Genomic DNA, 17,659 nt, shown 5'->3' with positions numbered 1-17,659 from the left:
ATCAAAGGTTGAATACGTGTCTACTTCTGATTCATTGTGTGTCACGACTTTGGTGAGATATCACCTGGAAACTGTTTTTTAAATATGCACAAATGTACAATGTGTATCATAAAATTCATTTTAAAGGTTAGATAATGAATGAAAAAATAAATAAAGATCGTGATTTCTTTCGTTTTAATTTATATTTGATATATTTTCAGAGAAAGGCATTAATTCTATGTGAAAAGATACATGCACAGTATGAGTCCATCTGGCTGTCAGGAGTGACAGTGTATTATGATATGCTATTCATAAACAAGAGCAATCATTACAGGATGCATTACCCAATCTTGAACTAAATCACACCTTTTTATAACATGCACAATTAATTTTTTTTTTTCATCACCACCATCTCCCCATCCTTCCTCATCCTCTTCTTCTTCCTCTTCCTCCTCCTCATTCTCCCCTCCTCCTCCTCCTCCTTCTCCCCTCCTCCTCCTCCTCCTTCTCCTCCTCCTCCTCCTCCTTCTCCCCTCCTCCTCCTCCTCCTCCTTCTCCCCTCCTCCTCCTTCTCCTCCTCCCCCTCCCCTCCCCTCCCCCTCCCCTCCCCTCCCCCTCCCCCTCCCCCTCCCCCTCCCCCTCCCCTCCCCTCCCCCTCCCCTCCCCCTCCCCCTCCCCCTCCCCCTCCCCCTCCCCCTCCCCCTCCCCCTCCCCCTCCCCCTCCCCCTCCCCCTCCCCCTCCCCCTCCCCCTCCCCCTCCTCCTCCTCCTTTTTCTTATCCTCTTCTTCCTCCTGCTGCTACTACTACATCTTTTGATTTATTGTGTATTTCTGTGCAGGTTCTGTACATTATATTAAGTCATTATATCCTGAACTTTCATTTGTTATTGTTTTAGATTTCGATGATAAACCGCTCAGCCCTTGGAGTGTTCCCACCTGCTGAATATCCTGGCCGTATGGAAGATGCTCTCCTTTCTGTAAGTCGATCAAACAGGGCTCGTCCACATTTTATATGGGAAACAACGTTTATTGCAGCGATTTTGTGTATGGTACATAAAAAAAGAACGTCAAGTGGGGATTAAAGTATAGCTGCATGCAATAAAGGTCCTAAATATATGTGTACATACTTATCTATGTGGTATAAGAGCTTATATAACAGTTTCCTAAAACAAGTTGTACTTTATGTTGCAATACAAAATGCAGAGGTTTACCGTTTCATTCGTGCACAAAAGTCTAAAGTCTAGTTTTCCATCAAGAAGGACCATGTTTTCTTGTGGCCATCCTTTTATCTTTTTTAGATTATCAATCAAATGAGGTACCGAGAGAGATTTTGGACATTTTCTTTTTTTATTGGGGGGGGGGGGATTGTTGTAACCTTGCAGTTTGATGATGTTTAAAATGTTATCCTTTATCAACTCAATAAACTCATTGATAAATATTCTGGCGTGGAATATACACATTGTAATTACCGAGGCTGAAAGTTTATATACCATTTATCAACATGTAAATATTTTTGTATCATGCAAGTCATTCAGGTGTACCCAATACAAGCTCCTTGCTTCATTGAATTTAACTCATCCCTGTATCATATTATGCCTTTGAATTATACTCATAACAAAACACATAAATGTCCTTGTCATTTGAAGAACGTGGAAAATGTAAAGAAAAAAAATGACTAGATGAAAATTTGAAAAGGAAATTTATTATTTAAAAAAAATTAAAAAAATCCTCGTGTGTAATGACTGGTGATCAGATATATTTGAACTGATAAACTTCTGTGTGTGAACTGGCCAATTAATGATGTATGTTAACAGCAAACCAGACATTGAAAAGAAATTTAAAAAATGCTGAGTTGATGAATTTTCTTTTGGCTTTCATACAGACTTGATCAATGTTTATTCAGTGGGGTTGTTATCGGGTATGTATGCCATGTGTTTGGTCAGAAACAATGCCCCAAATTGGACTTTGACACATGATTTCTTCAAAGTTATTTATAATGTAATCTTGATTGTTTGATCATGAACTATTGTTTAACTTTAATTGAGTCTTGTCACTTGTGCATGACTAACTCAAGAACATTTCAATATTTAGCACATTTTTTCCCCCTGTTATTAAAGGGCAATAAAATTTAGATTTCTAAATACAGTAATCCAGAATAAATACCTATTTGAATTGGATTAAATAGGCCATTTTCGTAATGTAACCAAATGTAATGCATAAGTCTTTGTGAAGTGCCTCAATACAAATTATTTCATTCACCTGATAGGAGTAATAGTATTTCAATAGTCGGAATGCAACTGCATATATTAAGTGTTGCTAGGTAGGTCAAGCCATAATGTTTGTCCAACCTGGCAACAACTAATGTATGCAGTTCGGATTCTGTCTATTGAAATACTATTATTCTCATCAGGTGAATAAAATAATTTGTATTGAGGCACTTTACAAAGACGTATGCATTAAATTTGGTTACATTACGAAAATGGCCTATTGAACTCTTCATAAGATGGGGCTGACACTAAAGGCTCCTGAATATTCCAATCCGAAGTACATTTTTTATGTCATTCATTAACTGGATAAAAAGGTCAATAAACTATTTAAAGGGGAGAGGGATCACATGAATGATTAAACTTGCATAAAGTTTGTCTTTGATATTGATAGAAATTTCAACATGATATTTTCTTATGATAATGTTTTCAGATTGCACCTAAGGGGTTGGAATGCGTTCAGACAATGATGTGTGGATCGTGTTCGAATGAGAATGCACTCAAACAAACTTTCTTACAATACAGGGTGAGTATTCATAATAAATGCCATTTGATCATAGATATTTCACAGATAAGATTATTGTTTGTCTGCAGTACGATTGTTGTATAGCAGGCAAATGTTGTTTGTATCGTTAATGAATGCATACTTATGTTGGGTTCGGGGCCGTGCCCCAATGGAATGTAATTTGCATAGGCAGCTTGTACAGGTGTGTGAGCTTATTCTGCCACAAAGACCAGGGCATGCCATCAATTAGTGTGTAATTGAATCATTCTAGCTTGAACTTTCAATGAGACAACTTTTATTTACAATAAAAGTGCGTTGTGTCATGTTATGTTACGACATGACTGTGTTTTATTAAGGTTTTCCGGAGTTTTTATGCTCGTTGAGTTTTACCTCTGTTTTTTTATCCTGGACCATGGTCGGTCCAGTTTCCAGTGAAGGAAACAAGAAGAAATGTTTCTTAAACGTTCATACCGAATAAACGGCTGGCTCTCAGTAGTCGTTGTCAGGCTATCTTACACAAATTGAAGTGTGTTATTTGTTTGTATTGGGAGTCAAGAGGGATGACAGACGAAATAAAATGTGAAGTTATAGGACAGACAATAATAATAATGATATAGATAATAATAATGATAATAGTAATAAAAATTATAGTAATGATAGTAATGATAGTAATAATGATGATGATAATGATGATGATGATGATGAGGATGATGATAATGATGATGATGATGATGATGATGATAATGATGATGATGATGATGATGATGATGATGATGATGATGATGATGATGTCAATAATATGATAATAATAATTAATAATTGATATATTGATTTTTAATATTTTGTTTGTTTGTTTCACCAGCACAAAGCCAGAGGAGGAAACCCAACTCAGGAGGAATATGATTCATCTATGTGCAACCAGGTCAGTCTACATTTTCAAAGATACATTGTTTTTAGATAATCTTTGAAGTTTGAAGACAATTAAGAGTTCTCTTTGAAGAAATTAATTTTTGTAGAAACTGTTGGGAACTGTCATTGTGTTCTATTTGAAATTTCCAATGTATTCTATATCAATATTTATTCAGTTTGGTTGTTGGCTTGAACAATCATTTTAAAAGTAATGAAAGCTTCCTGATAAATGCACATGTTACCATGAAAACATGTATATTCATGTGACCAGGGCTCGTCTTATAAAGAGTTGGACATAAGAGATAGGAGACTGATTGATCCGGATCAATCGCAAGACGGGGCCAGGGGTGACATTACAGACTTTGGCAGACCTCTAATCATTGGTATTATGTTGATTTCTCATAAGGGTTCTACACTAACTGCTCTAGAAGGGGGGGGGGGGGGGGGTCCAGATTTAGATTTGTAGACTCTATATGCATGAGCCTTATATACGAATGTTAAGGGGGGGGGGGGTCCAGATTTAGATTTTTAGACTCTATATGCATGAGCCTTATATACGAATGTTAAGGGGGGGGGGTCCAGATTTAGATTTTTAGACTCTATATGCATGAGCCTTATATACGAATGTTAAGGGGGGGGGGTCCAGATTTAGATTTTTAGACTCTATATGCATGACCCTTATATACGAATGTTGACATATCGAGGCGGGTCCAGACTGCGATTCTAGGCACCAAGCTATCCTTGATGCCTGTTAGTGTCGAGCCTTGTTTTAGTCAATGCTATTGGTTTGAGAGCTTTCTATTAAAGGCATTGTTTAACAATATTAAATATGAGAAGCACGGCCCTATATGTTATAAGTGTCTAGTGATATGGTATAATATTGAAGCTCTAAAAAAATTGTGATTCAAAATGATCATGAAGTGCCTAATCATAAATATCTTGATAATCAGACAGGCGATCGGCTTGTAAAAATCATGGGATTCCTGACTGACCTAAGGTTTATCATTATGATTGCAGCATGAGCTAAATCCAGGATTTTGTTTCAGAATCTGAGGCAATGTTACTGAGTCACTTTAAAAGAGATGAACTTTTTCGATGATCATTGTTTTTTCAAGAAATAACTACAATTGACAACAATATAAGAGGGCGGTATCCTTTATCTTATTTGCTTGATCAGCCTAAATCGAGTTAGTAGCTTAGCTGCAAACACTGACTCTTATATGATATGTAAACAAATTTACTGACGTGGATGACGGAAATTTGACACTGGATATGTCAAATAACCATAAACAGCATATGATCTATGTGTATAGTCTACAGTCCATGTAGTTCACTGGACTTTGCTAGATTGAGGAACAATGTTGTGTCAATGAACTTTGTAGTGTCATTTTTAGTGCTAGGTCGTATTCTTAAACTAGATTGATATTAAAATCATACCTGCTAGTATTATTATTTATTTATTCATACCTCTAGACTGGCCTCCAACGAGAAAAAAAAGTCTCCTTCCTCTATGTCTATGATTTAAGCAGTGTCTGGATTGTGTAAACTATTTTACTAACTCATTTTTTCTCGCTACTAATAACATTACATAGTCTGTGTAATCCAGAGGTCATCTAAATTTGTCTCCTGTGACATGCATGTATGCTCTGGGCTTCACTTGTCAGAAACGTAGGTTCATTGTTTTTTATTACAAAATGGGTTTTAGGTTAGGCTTAGACTTAGACTTCGGGATAGGGTTTTATAATGTTTTTGGTAAGGGTTGTAGCTAGGAATTTGTTTAGTTTACCGAATTGACACTTGACAGCAGGGCATTTGTTGCTAAAGCACATATTGCAGAACCAATCCAGCTACACTATGAAATTCAGTTTGATTGAAAGGTGTTAATGTCAGTCTGCCAGGTATTCGACACATGCTCCTGTAGCAGTCGCTCTGTGGTAATTTCTTACACCAACCAAATTCCTGTCTTCAATGTCGGACCCAATACTATACCTAAGGGCTAACCCTAAGCCTACAGCCCTACACCTAACCTTAAAAGTAATTGCAACCTTAACCCTATACTTCTGATGAAATAAAGTCAGGAGCAGTAAAGTCGCGGGAGTAAATTTCAGATCACCCAGTTCGCCTGTGAGCCATGTAGATTCCCTATTCACAGCTCTTGTTTTTTTTAGAGAGAGATCCTTTGTTGTCTAGATATTAACATTAGCCCAGTACCTATAGGAACTGTGTTGTAAATGTATTAAGCCTATAAGAGTACCGAAATAGATTTCCTATAGGAACTATATTTATTCAGATGGTCATGTCCCTGCTTTAACATATATATATTCAATTGGTTTTCAAAATTTTAACATTATCTTTGTTGCTCTTTTGGAAAATAAAGGAAAAAAAGGAGAAATTCCCACAATAGATTTTTGATGGCGTCACACTTCACCACTCTATGGGAATGAAATAATTCAGTAGTCAATATGTTAATGTGTACTGTGGATGCGATTATTATTGACGCATTGCAAACTGGTTGTGATACTGAACCGAGAATGGGTCTTTGTAGTCCAGGGTAGCTGTTTACCTATTTTTATCCTAGATTGTTATCTCACAATGCCGCATGGATTGTGAGATATCAAAGGTGCATGCTTCCTATGAAATGTAGGTTTACCAGTATGACTTTGAATCCAGAATGAGAATAGAACTACAGTATTGCATGAATTTAAAGTAAACACTCTCACACTGTGTCACGCATGACTGTGTGTAGTATTCCATAGAATTCAGTGTGGCTTGGTGTTTAATAGAGCATCTACTTTATTTCAATCAATACTGTACCTGCATTATTGAATTGAATTGAATAGAATAAGCCATTTTCAAAATGTATTCAAATCAAATCCATACGTTTTCTTTAATAGCTTAGAGCTATTATATTCACCTGTTATATATCATTGTATTCCAATACCCAGAATGCCAATTGCATACGTGTACATGAGTTGTTGGTATGTCTAGCCCTAAGGACAACACGTAATCCATTCTGACTTTTGAATTGCAATTTTTTGTAACATCTGAATAAAACAATTCATAACAAAGCATTAAAAAAATATGTATGCATTAGATAAGGTTACATTACGGAAATGGCCTGTTGAATTGAAATTCATGTATTTACATTATCACATAACGGAACAGAATGAAAATGGCTATTCTATATACTCAACATCGGTATGTCGTATTAAAGGGATTTGGTAACTTTGTCTCAAGTTCTGATACAAAATCCTGGATTTAGCTCATGTTGCAATGATAATAATAAACCTTTGGATCAGTCAGGAACCCCATCACTTTTAAAAGCCTGTCTGATTATCAAGATATTTATGATTGGAAACCGAAATCAAATTTTGCGTTTTCCTAACGGTTCTCATAAAACTACAGTCTATTGGGGAAAATGGAAAAAGTATGGTAAAACCGGTCACTCACAGATTTTTACATTTTTGAGGCACTTCTTGGATCATTTTGAAGCGCAATTTGTTTAGGGCTTCAGTATTACACCATATCACAGACACTGATAACATGTAGGGCCGTGCATCTCAGATTTAACATTGTTAAACGATGCCTTTAACAATGATAGTGTATTAATGACATCGGGGAACCTACGTTATGATCTAATTGATTTTACTTCTTTTTAGGCTCCAGGGGCACCGGACCTTTCTGTCCTCTCATTCAATGGAGCTTTTCATGGCAGAACTATAGGTAAGAATTCTAACTTTGTTCTCTCTTTCTTCATTTTTCATCTCTCGCTCTTTTTTTAACCATGCCTTCCCTTTGTTCCTTTTTTGTTTAATTTTGTCCCTTATGTCATTATTTGTTCATTTGAACTCTCGCTTTTTCCCCTTTCTCTCCTTTCTCTCCTTTCTCATTTAGTTTTCCACACCTTTTTTGCCATTCCCGTCTTATTCACTGTCCACCTGCACACATTTCCTATCTTTAATATCTTCTTTTTCCACTGTTCCATACCTCAATTATTCATTTCTTTCCATACTCCTTCAATTTCCATCTGCTCTCTTCTTCCTCCTCTTCTCTTCCTCCTCTTCCATTTCTCTTCTTCTTCTTCTTCTTCTTCTTCTTCTTCTCCACCTTTTTCTTCTTCTCCACCTTTTTCTTCTTCTCCTCCTTTTTCTTTTTTTTCTTCTTTTCTCCTTTTTCTTCTTCTTCTTCTTCTTCTCCTTCTTCTTTTTCTTCTTCTTCTTCTTCTTCTCCTTCTTCTTTTTCTTCTTCTCCTCCTTTTTCTTCTTCTCCTCCTTTTTCTTTTTTTTCTTCTCTTCTTCTTCTTCTTCTTCTTCTTCTTCTTCTTCTTCTCCTTCTCCTTCTCCTTCTCCTTCTCCTGCTCCTCCTGCCCCTGCTCCTCCTCCTCCTCCTCCTCCTCCTCCTCCTTCTTCTACTTCTTTTGCTTCTCCTTCTCCTTCTCCTTCTCCTGCTCCTCCTGCCCCTGCTCCTCCTCCTTCTTCTACTTCTACTTCCTCCTTTTTCTTTTTTTTCTTCTTTTCTCCTTTTTCTTCTTCTTCTTCTTTTCCTTCTTCTTTTTCTTCTTCTTCTCCTCCTTTTTCTTTTTTTTCTTCTGTTCTTCTTCTTCTTCTTCTTCTTCTTCTTCTTCTTCTTCTTCTTCTCCTTCTCCTTCTCCTTCTCCTTCTCCTTCTCCTTCTCCTCCTCCTGCTCCTCCTGCCCCTGCTCCTCCTCCTCCTCCTCCTCCTCCTTCTTCTACTTCTTTTGCTTCTCCTTCTTCTTCTTCTCTCCTTCTAATACTTTTACCACTTCCTCCTCAAATTCTTTTCCTTGTATATTTCTTCCTTTCCTCTTCTGTTGTACCCTTTTTATTGCTTCTTTTCCTGCTTGATAAAGATGCCTCAATGATATTTCTTCAGGATTCATCCTCTACATTGCACCATCTTATGCTAAAATAATTTTTAAAAAACATCTGCAGGTATGAAGATTCTCTGTTTACAGCCAGAAGGACATTAACTCATATCCTTGTGCATAGATTTAATGCTTTTCTTGCTCTAAACAGACACATATCATGTATATTTGATTGTAGGTATGTTGGCTCTGACTCACTCCAAACCAATCCACAAGGTAGACATTCCATCCATAGACTGGCCGTCATCAGACTTCCCGGCTCTCAAGTACCCCATAGACCAGCATGCACAGGAGAACAGGGTGGAGGAGGACAGGTGCTTACAGATGGTACAGGATTATGTTACTGAAAATTTGTCATTTCAAACACACCATAATATTATCCAACCCTGTCCATGATAAAGGCAGTTTCTTCTGAAAGCAGGAGAAGTTAACCCATTGCGATGTTTAAACCTTAATACATTTAGCACAGCCAAACCTACCCCAAACCAATCCCAGACGGATCCCAGACCAATTGATTCCTGGCAATTTGTTGGTGATCATTATTTTGTTCAGTTTGTTGTCGGTCTGGTGTCGGTCTCCTTGGTGTGACTTGGGTACTACATTCATTGCTGACATTTATTCACAATTCATCAATAAAACAAAGCACCTTGAATGTTGATGTACAACAATTGTCCAAAAATGCAGAGGCCCAGAAAGGGTTACATATGTGCTCTTGAGGGTGGGTATAGGTATTGATGACAATTGAGTGATCTGCTCAGTGATTTAAAGGGAAATAAATCCCAAACTCCTTGTATCTTCTCCCGAAGGTGAGAGACAAGATTGCAGAGTATGCAGCCAAAGGCAAGCCAGTAGCAGCGTGCATCGTGGAACCTGTACAGGCTGAAGGAGGAGACCATCACGCTACACCATACTTCTTCATTGAACTACAGAAGATTCTCAAAGAGGTAAGAATTTTGCTTCATATGTCAATAATAAGCAATCCTTTTTTTACCTTCTTCTCCTGTGGACTGGTCTCTTTTCAATTTTCAAAAATCATGTGTCCCAATGATGGAAACATTTTCATCCTGTAGATGGAAGAAAAATAATGATGGCTACAAGAGCTGTTTCATTTGCCCCTGGGCCCCACCTTTAATGCTGGTAATACTCGGTAAAGCATCCGTCTGTCGAACCAAAGATCCCGGGTTCGACTCCCACCCAGGCGGATGACTGAAGCCTGCGTTGTGTGTTAAGGTGCCCTTTCCCTTGTTCATAGACGCAGGTTATGTCAAGTGGAAAACACTATGTCCCTCGGATAGGACGTTAAATGGAGGCCCCGTGTAAAGAAGAGTCACTACCTTTGCACGTTAAGAACCCACTGCACTATTCGTATAAGAGTAGGGGGAAACCCCGGTGTAGTGGTCCACCTGCACACACCCCCAGTATAGTACAATAATACTCTGTAAAGAGGTCTGTACTTAATAGGAAGAAGGAAGAAGAAAGATGGCATACAGTTAGAATAAGGATTGATTTTAGTTTGACTAGTTTGACTATCCATATTACAATTGTTTTTAAATTGACAATCTTTTTTTACATCCAAGTGTGGATCCTGACATTATTTGTCTTCTCTTACAATCACAAAATCTCTAAATCACCATTCTCAATGATCTATGTCGTCCCACTAGGTTGGAGCAGCATTCATAGTAGATGAGGTGCAGACGGGAGGAGGTATAGCTGGGACTATGTGGGCTCATGAACAGTGGAACCTACCAGAAGCACCCGATGTGGTCACCTTCGCCAAGAAACTCATCACAGGGGGATACTACTACAAGCCTGAGTTTGCTCCCAAGATGGTAAGAGTTAACTACCGTATTTGCTGGCGTAAAGGCCGCAGTATTTTTGGAAGAGAAAATATCAAAAAGTCGGGGTGCGGCCTTTACGGCGAAACAGAAAAAAAAAAAAAAAAAAGTCAAAACCAGCACAAATTTGTAAATATGGGACTAGATCTACGAACGGTACAATAACTATACATTTCCACACATCTTACCGACAATTTTATCCTGCATTGTTGACATGAAGACAAAAATAAACTTCCAAAAACAACATCTGCCGATGGATTTTGATCTAAGTTCGTGCCAATGCATTGCAAAAGTTAAAGAAGGGCCCGTTTAACGGGAGCTGCCGCGAAGCATCCAGCACGCGAAGTCGCCATTTTCAATCCATTTCAATGACTACATCACAGAAAACTGCAGTGTATGGTATCAGTGCAGGATGGCCGAGCGGTTTAAGGCGGTGATTTTAGTCACATCAACATTTGTACGCAAGAGATCGAATCCCGACTTTGGCAAAAGATTTTTTTTTTTTTTTAAATGTCAAAATCGGGGGTGCGGCCTATACGGCGCTGCGGCCTTATCGCCGGCAAATACGGTACCCTTTGTGTAATATTGTTTAAAGTGACTCGGTAACATTGCCTCAGATTCTGAAGCAAAATCTTGGATTTAGCTCATGCTGCAATCATAATTATAAACCTTTAGGTCAGTTAGGTCATGACTTTTACAAGCCGGTCGCCTTTCTGAATATCAAGATATTTATGATTGGAATTTCAAAAGCTGTTTTCCCAACGGTTTTTATAACACTACAGTCTATTGGGGATAATGAGTATGATCATTTTGAAGTGTAATTTTTTTTAGGGCTTCAATATTACACCATATCACAGACACTGATAACACATACATGTAGGGCCGTGCATCTCAGATTTAACATTGTTAATTGATGCCTTTAAAGAGATTTGGAAACATGTATAAAGCTTGAAAGGCTAAACTGATTTGATTTTGCATACATGTAGGTCAATAGTCAAGTGAACAAATTGATTATAGATGAGTAGAAATAACGGAAAGTTGTCAAATGATATTGGTAGTTAATTGACTGTTAGAAGAAACATACTGAAGATGCAGTCACATTCATCCAGGTTCATAGGCAAATATCTAGGCCCTGTTTCATAAAACTTTTAATTAATATTCAGGTGTCACATTTCTTTAACAAATTTACTCACCGCCAATCAAAAGCAGCCATTTTCAGTAGCTTACATGTTCTATGTTTTTGAAATTTTATGAAAGAGTGCCCTGGGGTGTTTCATAAAGCTGTGCATTAAGTTATACGCATGACTTTACAGATGAGAATATGGAGAGCTATTTTAAATGGGATTCTCAAATCCTTTTAATTGCATCAGCTACAGTTGAAATATGCAGATGTAGATTAACCTTATCATAATTAACAAAACATTTTAATGCAAAGTGTATTTTTGGCTACAATTTAATTGAGATTATGGGAAATACAATCACACTTTGTTAAAATGTCATGAAAAACTTTGGGCATCCCATTTGGCTCTTCATATTCAAGTCATTTGTAAAGTCATTCGTAACTTTACGCACAGCTTTATGAAACACCCCCCTGATCCCTTTGTTTTTCTAGGCATACCAAGTATTCAATACATGGATGGGAGAGCCCACCAAGCTGATAATGCTGGAAGCCATTGTTGAAACCATCAAGAAGGATAACCTCCTAGAGAACGTTCAGAACTCTGGAAAGCTCCTCTTGAGCGGACTGGAGGAATTACAGGTAAGAATTAAAATTCATTCTGCATAACACCACTCTTTCAACGTCTCCACCATATAGAAATGGATTTTAAATGCTAAACACATCAGGCATTGTAAGCTAGGAAATATAAACATTGAATGTTAGTTCTCATAATAAGCTTGTGCTCATTTAAATGCAAACCAATTATTGTGAACACGAACCTGAATGTCCTTATTAGGGTATTAGCTTTGACATGTTGAGCTGTCTTTTAGTTTGTCTTTCCATAATATGTAATCTGGGGGTTTTGTTGACAATATTAGGTTATCATGGAACAAATAGTATAGCTCACAATACAGGAAGATAACCACTGAATAGATGATCAGAATGACTTCTAGACAGCTCCTTTCAAATTACTAATCAACTACAAGTACTGAATATTATTCATTATGAGTCTACACAATGATACCCCAATTATGGAATAGTACAGTCAAACCTGCTTTAGTGACCACCCGTCTACAAAGACCACATTTTTGGTTTCCCTTGAAAATAGTTTCTCAATGAAACATGTACTAAAGGAACCTGTTTACAAAGACCACCTGCCTACAAAGACCAATATTCGTGTTTCCCTTGGGCAGTTGCTATAGACAGGTTTGACTGTATTCATTAAAAGTATTATAAAGATACGGCATGATTTGTCTTTCTTATTGAAAATGGATTATTTTCTCTCCTTTCTTCAGGCCAAGTACCCACAGTTCATGTCGAGGGCCAGAGGAATGGGAACCTTCATAGCCATTGACCTCTCGTCTCCCGAGACTGCAGCAGAGATTGTGGCCCGAGGGAGGAAAGCAGGTAAGAACACATCTCAAACCATTACTTTTGGGGTCAAGCAGTCCATCTTTTGTGGTTTTGTTCAATAACTTTCAATTCAGAATCTTAAAAAATATATACCAGATGCATGAAAGGAAAGGGCAAAAAATGTGTGCATGCACTGTGTCCTAATTGTTGCATGACCATATTGTGTCTGACGCCAGGAATTTTAAAAAGGATAAATTAGCTTTAAATTGGAAATATGTTGGGAGATTCAAAATCTTTGTCTTTCAAATTAGTCATTTGTTCGACTTCCAAACTAATTGGCACCCATGTATATTGTTTTCAGAGACTTTTCATCTTATTAGCACATTGTAGCATTAAAAGAAGACAAATATTGTTGCTGCCAATTTGAAGAACAGTATGTGATCACTTTAACCCTTAGGGATAAGCCAGTTTATAGTTAGGCAAGTTAAAGGTATTTTGACATTTTAAGTCCTGTATGTTACCAAGTATCCGGGTATGATCATAAACATAAATGGACACCAAAAGTAACATTTTACTTGAAATTAGGTCTGATCTAAGCACCGGTAGAGCTTGCAAATCAATAACCTGTTACCATTTTTAAAATTAGTTGTTTTAAACTTCAAACCTGTCACTATGACATGTTAAAACCCCTCATGGACCACCATGGATGAGATTGAATATCAAACATGCTGGGCCCTATTTCACAAAACTTGTCATCCGTGACAAATGGCATTTTTTGTTATAAGCTAGTGAAATCCTTGCTTCTGATTGGTTATCAGTAGAATTGCCTCACTGATTTTTGTCATTTGTCCTTGAAAAAAGACTTTGTGAAATGGGTCCATAGTATCCCAGTGTTCTGGATTCATCAGATTTACTACTAATTTTACTTTGTATGTCTCATTGAAGAGACTACATGAGATCCCGCATGTGCATATAGTTGTCTTCGCAAGCTAAGGCTTATGAAAAGTAACTTTTCATAACGCAAATTATACTTCAATTTCCATCGAAAATCTTCAGTATATATATTATAAACAAAGTTTACTTTGACTTATTAAATCTCTTCCTCGACACTCATAAAATAAAGATCAAACTTTAAACGGTAACTTCTTGTTTAATTTTGTTGTTTTTCTGTTTCATTTCTCTTTGTAGGCTTCATCCTTGGAACCTGTGGCAAGCAGTCCCTCCGTTTGCGCCCCGCCCTCATCTTCCAGTCTCAGCATGCCGAGATGTTACTGGATGAACTCAGTCACATCATGTCAGAGCTCTAGATGACTCTGATATGGACATTATGGCCCAAATTCCCAAAGGAGGTTTAAATTTAACCCATGGTCTAAATTTAGCGCAAAATAGGCGTGACACTGTCAGAGGTTCTTATATTAGATGCGCACAAGGCAAGGTACGCTTAATTTGCGCTAATTTTAAACCATGGGTTTTGTAAATGAGGGTTTAAACCATGGGTTAAATTTATACTTCCTTTGTGGATTCGGGCCCTTATGTTTCCAACCAGGGTTTAGGGGTAGGGTTTCAAGAGAAGGTTGAGTTCTGAGCTCAGTCACATCATGTCAGAGCTGTAGAAGATTCTGATATAGACATGTTGGCCCGTTGCACAAAACTTACCATTGATGGGAACTTTGCCATCAATGATAACTACCATGGAACCTTGATTTTGATTTGGCTGTTGAGCCCTGTTACCATGGTAGTTGCCATTGATGGCATAGCTATCAATGGGCCTGTGTGTTTTCAACCAGGGTTTAGGGTTAAAGAGAAGGATGAATTCTGGTAAAGCTGAAAAATAATTTGTTTTATGGCACTTTGGAAGAATAATATAGCTCATTTGTCCCCTGTAAGGATCACTCTGAAAATTCCCTCATACTCAAACGATGATAAATAGCTAAAAAATTGTGTAGTAACCACACCATGTGGTGTGTGTAGTCCATAACATAATTTTAGCAAGAATGAATGAATGATTGGATTTCCTATCATTTAGAAGTGTCCAATTTCCACAGTGTACTCAAATTCTTATATACCGGTACTACGTATGTAGGCCAGAGAAGACCAACACAATTGCATACATTCCAACTGTTCAGATTAAAGAGGAACATTCCTCTTTTTGGGAGAAGATAATTATCATTTTAATGCAGGTGTTCCTCTTCCTGTATAAATTTGTCTGTAGTATTGAATAGGAGAGTTAGGATTGTTCCTCTTTTTTTTTTTAAATAGCATAATTTGTACAGATTTCTGATTTTCAAATGTTGGCATGTATGCAATTGGTTAATGTTGTTTTCTTCATATTCACTGCCTTTTTATAAATTTTGAATAGGGACAATGGAGGATTCTTTTGTCGAATTTTGAAGAATGTATATCTAAATCAAACCAAAGTACTAGAATTAGCTCGTAGCTTTTTTTGATGGAAGGCAGAGTGAAACGTGGAAATGTAAAATAGTTTTTACTATCCTTAAAAGTAAATGAAATACCGGTAGCTATCATTGTTAAAATGGAAAGGAAAAAATTGTTCTTGATTTTTAAACATACATGTACATGTGGTCATGTTGTGAATTTGTGAAGAACAAATTCCATTATAAATAAAATAAAATATTATGAGCGATGGTACATGTTACCTCAGTCACAATAATAATCTAGAATTATTTCTTGACTGAATGGAGTTAAACATATGTTTGTACACCTCTTGAACAATCAAGTAGTTTTCCTGAAACTCTTGAATATCCATTGATTCCACCCAAAGTGAGACCTTAGCAATCTTGCCAAAACGCAAATTATTATTATACTTTTATTTTATATTAAATCGAATATCGAACCATGTGGAATAAGTTTTGTTTTTGCAGCAAAGAAGAAAGAAATTTAGTCTAGTAAGACAAGGTAGTTTTTGTAACGCCTCTTCAGGAAGAAACAGTTATACATTCCTTTATGCAGTACCCAGTCTACTTATCTTCAGCACATTTTGTATGTACGTTGCTCTGTTCACTTTTATTTCTTTAAAGTAATGACATAAAACTGTACAGCACATAGGTAGGTACTGTATTTTATGCAACTAGTCCAAACTTTTTTTTCCATATGTAAATGGATATGTACGTTACTTTTTAATTTTGTTGGCATTAAAGGTAAAGACCAGTTATGGCCATGCGATTGCATTGTGAAAGAAACGTTGTGGAATCGATCAGAAAAGGTTGATCATCTAGCATCTAGCATCTGCAAGGTTCTGGAATCATCAAAATGATAAGAAATTTGGCCCATTCTTCGTAAAGTTACAAGCACTATACACAGAAAGATGTATATGGGACTACCCTATATCTCTCACAGACCATGAGAGAAACAAATTTACCAAATATATGAATTAGTAGGCGGTTTCCCGGCAAATTTTTTATCATCATGTATTAGTCAAAACATATTCTTTCACATGATTGGTAATGAGAGATTCCATTTCATTTTTTGAAATTGGGACATTTCCAATACTGGTCTTTACCTTTAAGGTAGTGCATGGAATGTAAATTTTTGTACATATCGAAGAAGTGAATTTCATATCGTCTTATTGACACGTTCACACATGGCAGGAGAAACGAATAGCAAGTGGGAATGATGAAAACAAAAAGTTATGCAACAAGGTCCTACACATACTCACTCTCTGTGTTGTATAAGGTTCGGACATGTGTAGCTTCTTACATTTTGATAAGACAATGCTTTGGTTTGTTCTGTCGTATGTGAACGATTCTGTATGAGTTATGATTGGTGAAAAGAAAAAAAAAAAAATTCACATATTGTATTTTGCTTTTTGCTTTTTGCTTTTTTTGTCTTCCTCCTTTGTACTCATATTATTCTTTAACCAGTATTAACATGATATTTAATCATTGATTATGATGACAATCAATCATTGAATGATGTATTGGCTGTGAGAGTTATATTCACAATGTCTTTTGTTTTATAAACCCTACCGATATTTTCCTCAAAATTTTCAATTAACATGAGAGCGACGTGAAGAATATATTTTGTTTGATATGTACATAGAAATTGATGTGATTTATTGATATCTTTTAAACAGTCTGATTCCCTGGTAAATGCATACACGTACAAGGCTTTACAGAGGATGAATTACCAAAAATGATTTCACACAGCATGGTTTGGCTTCCATGTTATTATGCTATTTTCCAAAAATCTACCAATTTTTGGTCATAGGGGGTAATGTAAAAGTTTTTTTGATCTGGTGTCGGTTTGTTGGTGTCACTGGGGTTATTCGTAACATGTTTGATTACTCTCTGAATGAATATAAAAATGACATGCACAGAGACTACTTGATGCTCCTGTGCGCAGAGTTTTAATGTTATCCTTTATTTTCTTCATACTCTGTAACTCCTACTTCATAATCACTAATTGGATAATGAACATATTGAAGACATATGTTGATATATTAGAATTTATTACATTAACAACTGACTACATGTATAATAAAAGCCAACCCTTTTATATATTTGTATCATAATAGAAGATTTTAGAAATCTCTTTTGAATTTGAAATGAATTATTGATGGTATAATTTGCAAAATGTATTACATGTATATCTAGCTTTGCATGGAACATAGTTAAAGATATGGATATGATTTGCTATGAATTTCATGATAGGGATACAATACCACTTGGTTTTCCTAATAAGCCTGAAAACAATCCAAAACAACTTTTACTCACTTAGATTCTGGACATTAAAAAGTCTTAAATAGCGTGAA

General features: G+C 36.6%; 1 protein-coding gene across 1 annotated transcript in view; it reads left to right on the top strand.

Annotated features, from left to right (window-relative positions):
- LOC577656 (4-aminobutyrate aminotransferase, mitochondrial) overlaps positions 1-14,478 on the top strand; it is a 30,278-nt gene extending 15,800 nt beyond the window's left edge. The window contains exons 6-15 of the mRNA XM_011681071.2: positions 876-956; positions 2,677-2,769; positions 3,611-3,670; positions 7,317-7,380; positions 8,720-8,868; positions 9,348-9,485; positions 10,203-10,370; positions 11,989-12,135; positions 12,831-12,942; positions 14,077-14,478. Of these exons, the coding sequence (XP_011679373.2) occupies positions 876-956; positions 2,677-2,769; positions 3,611-3,670; positions 7,317-7,380; positions 8,720-8,868; positions 9,348-9,485; positions 10,203-10,370; positions 11,989-12,135; positions 12,831-12,942; positions 14,077-14,195 (1,131 nt within the window). The 3' untranslated portion in view covers positions 14,196-14,478. The remainder of the gene's footprint in view (positions 1-875; positions 957-2,676; positions 2,770-3,610; positions 3,671-7,316; positions 7,381-8,719; positions 8,869-9,347; positions 9,486-10,202; positions 10,371-11,988; positions 12,136-12,830; positions 12,943-14,076) is intronic.
- The last annotated feature ends 3,181 nt before the right edge of the window (positions 14,479-17,659 follow it).

Source organism: Strongylocentrotus purpuratus, unplaced genomic scaffold, assembly GCF_000002235.5.
Source record: "Strongylocentrotus purpuratus isolate Spur 01 unplaced genomic scaffold, Spur_5.0 spur5_scaffold_14, whole genome shotgun sequence".
In the NCBI taxonomy this organism is placed as follows: Eukaryota; Metazoa; Echinodermata; class Echinoidea; order Camarodonta; family Strongylocentrotidae; genus Strongylocentrotus; species Strongylocentrotus purpuratus.
This window is presented reverse-complemented; position numbering and strand designations above follow the sequence as displayed.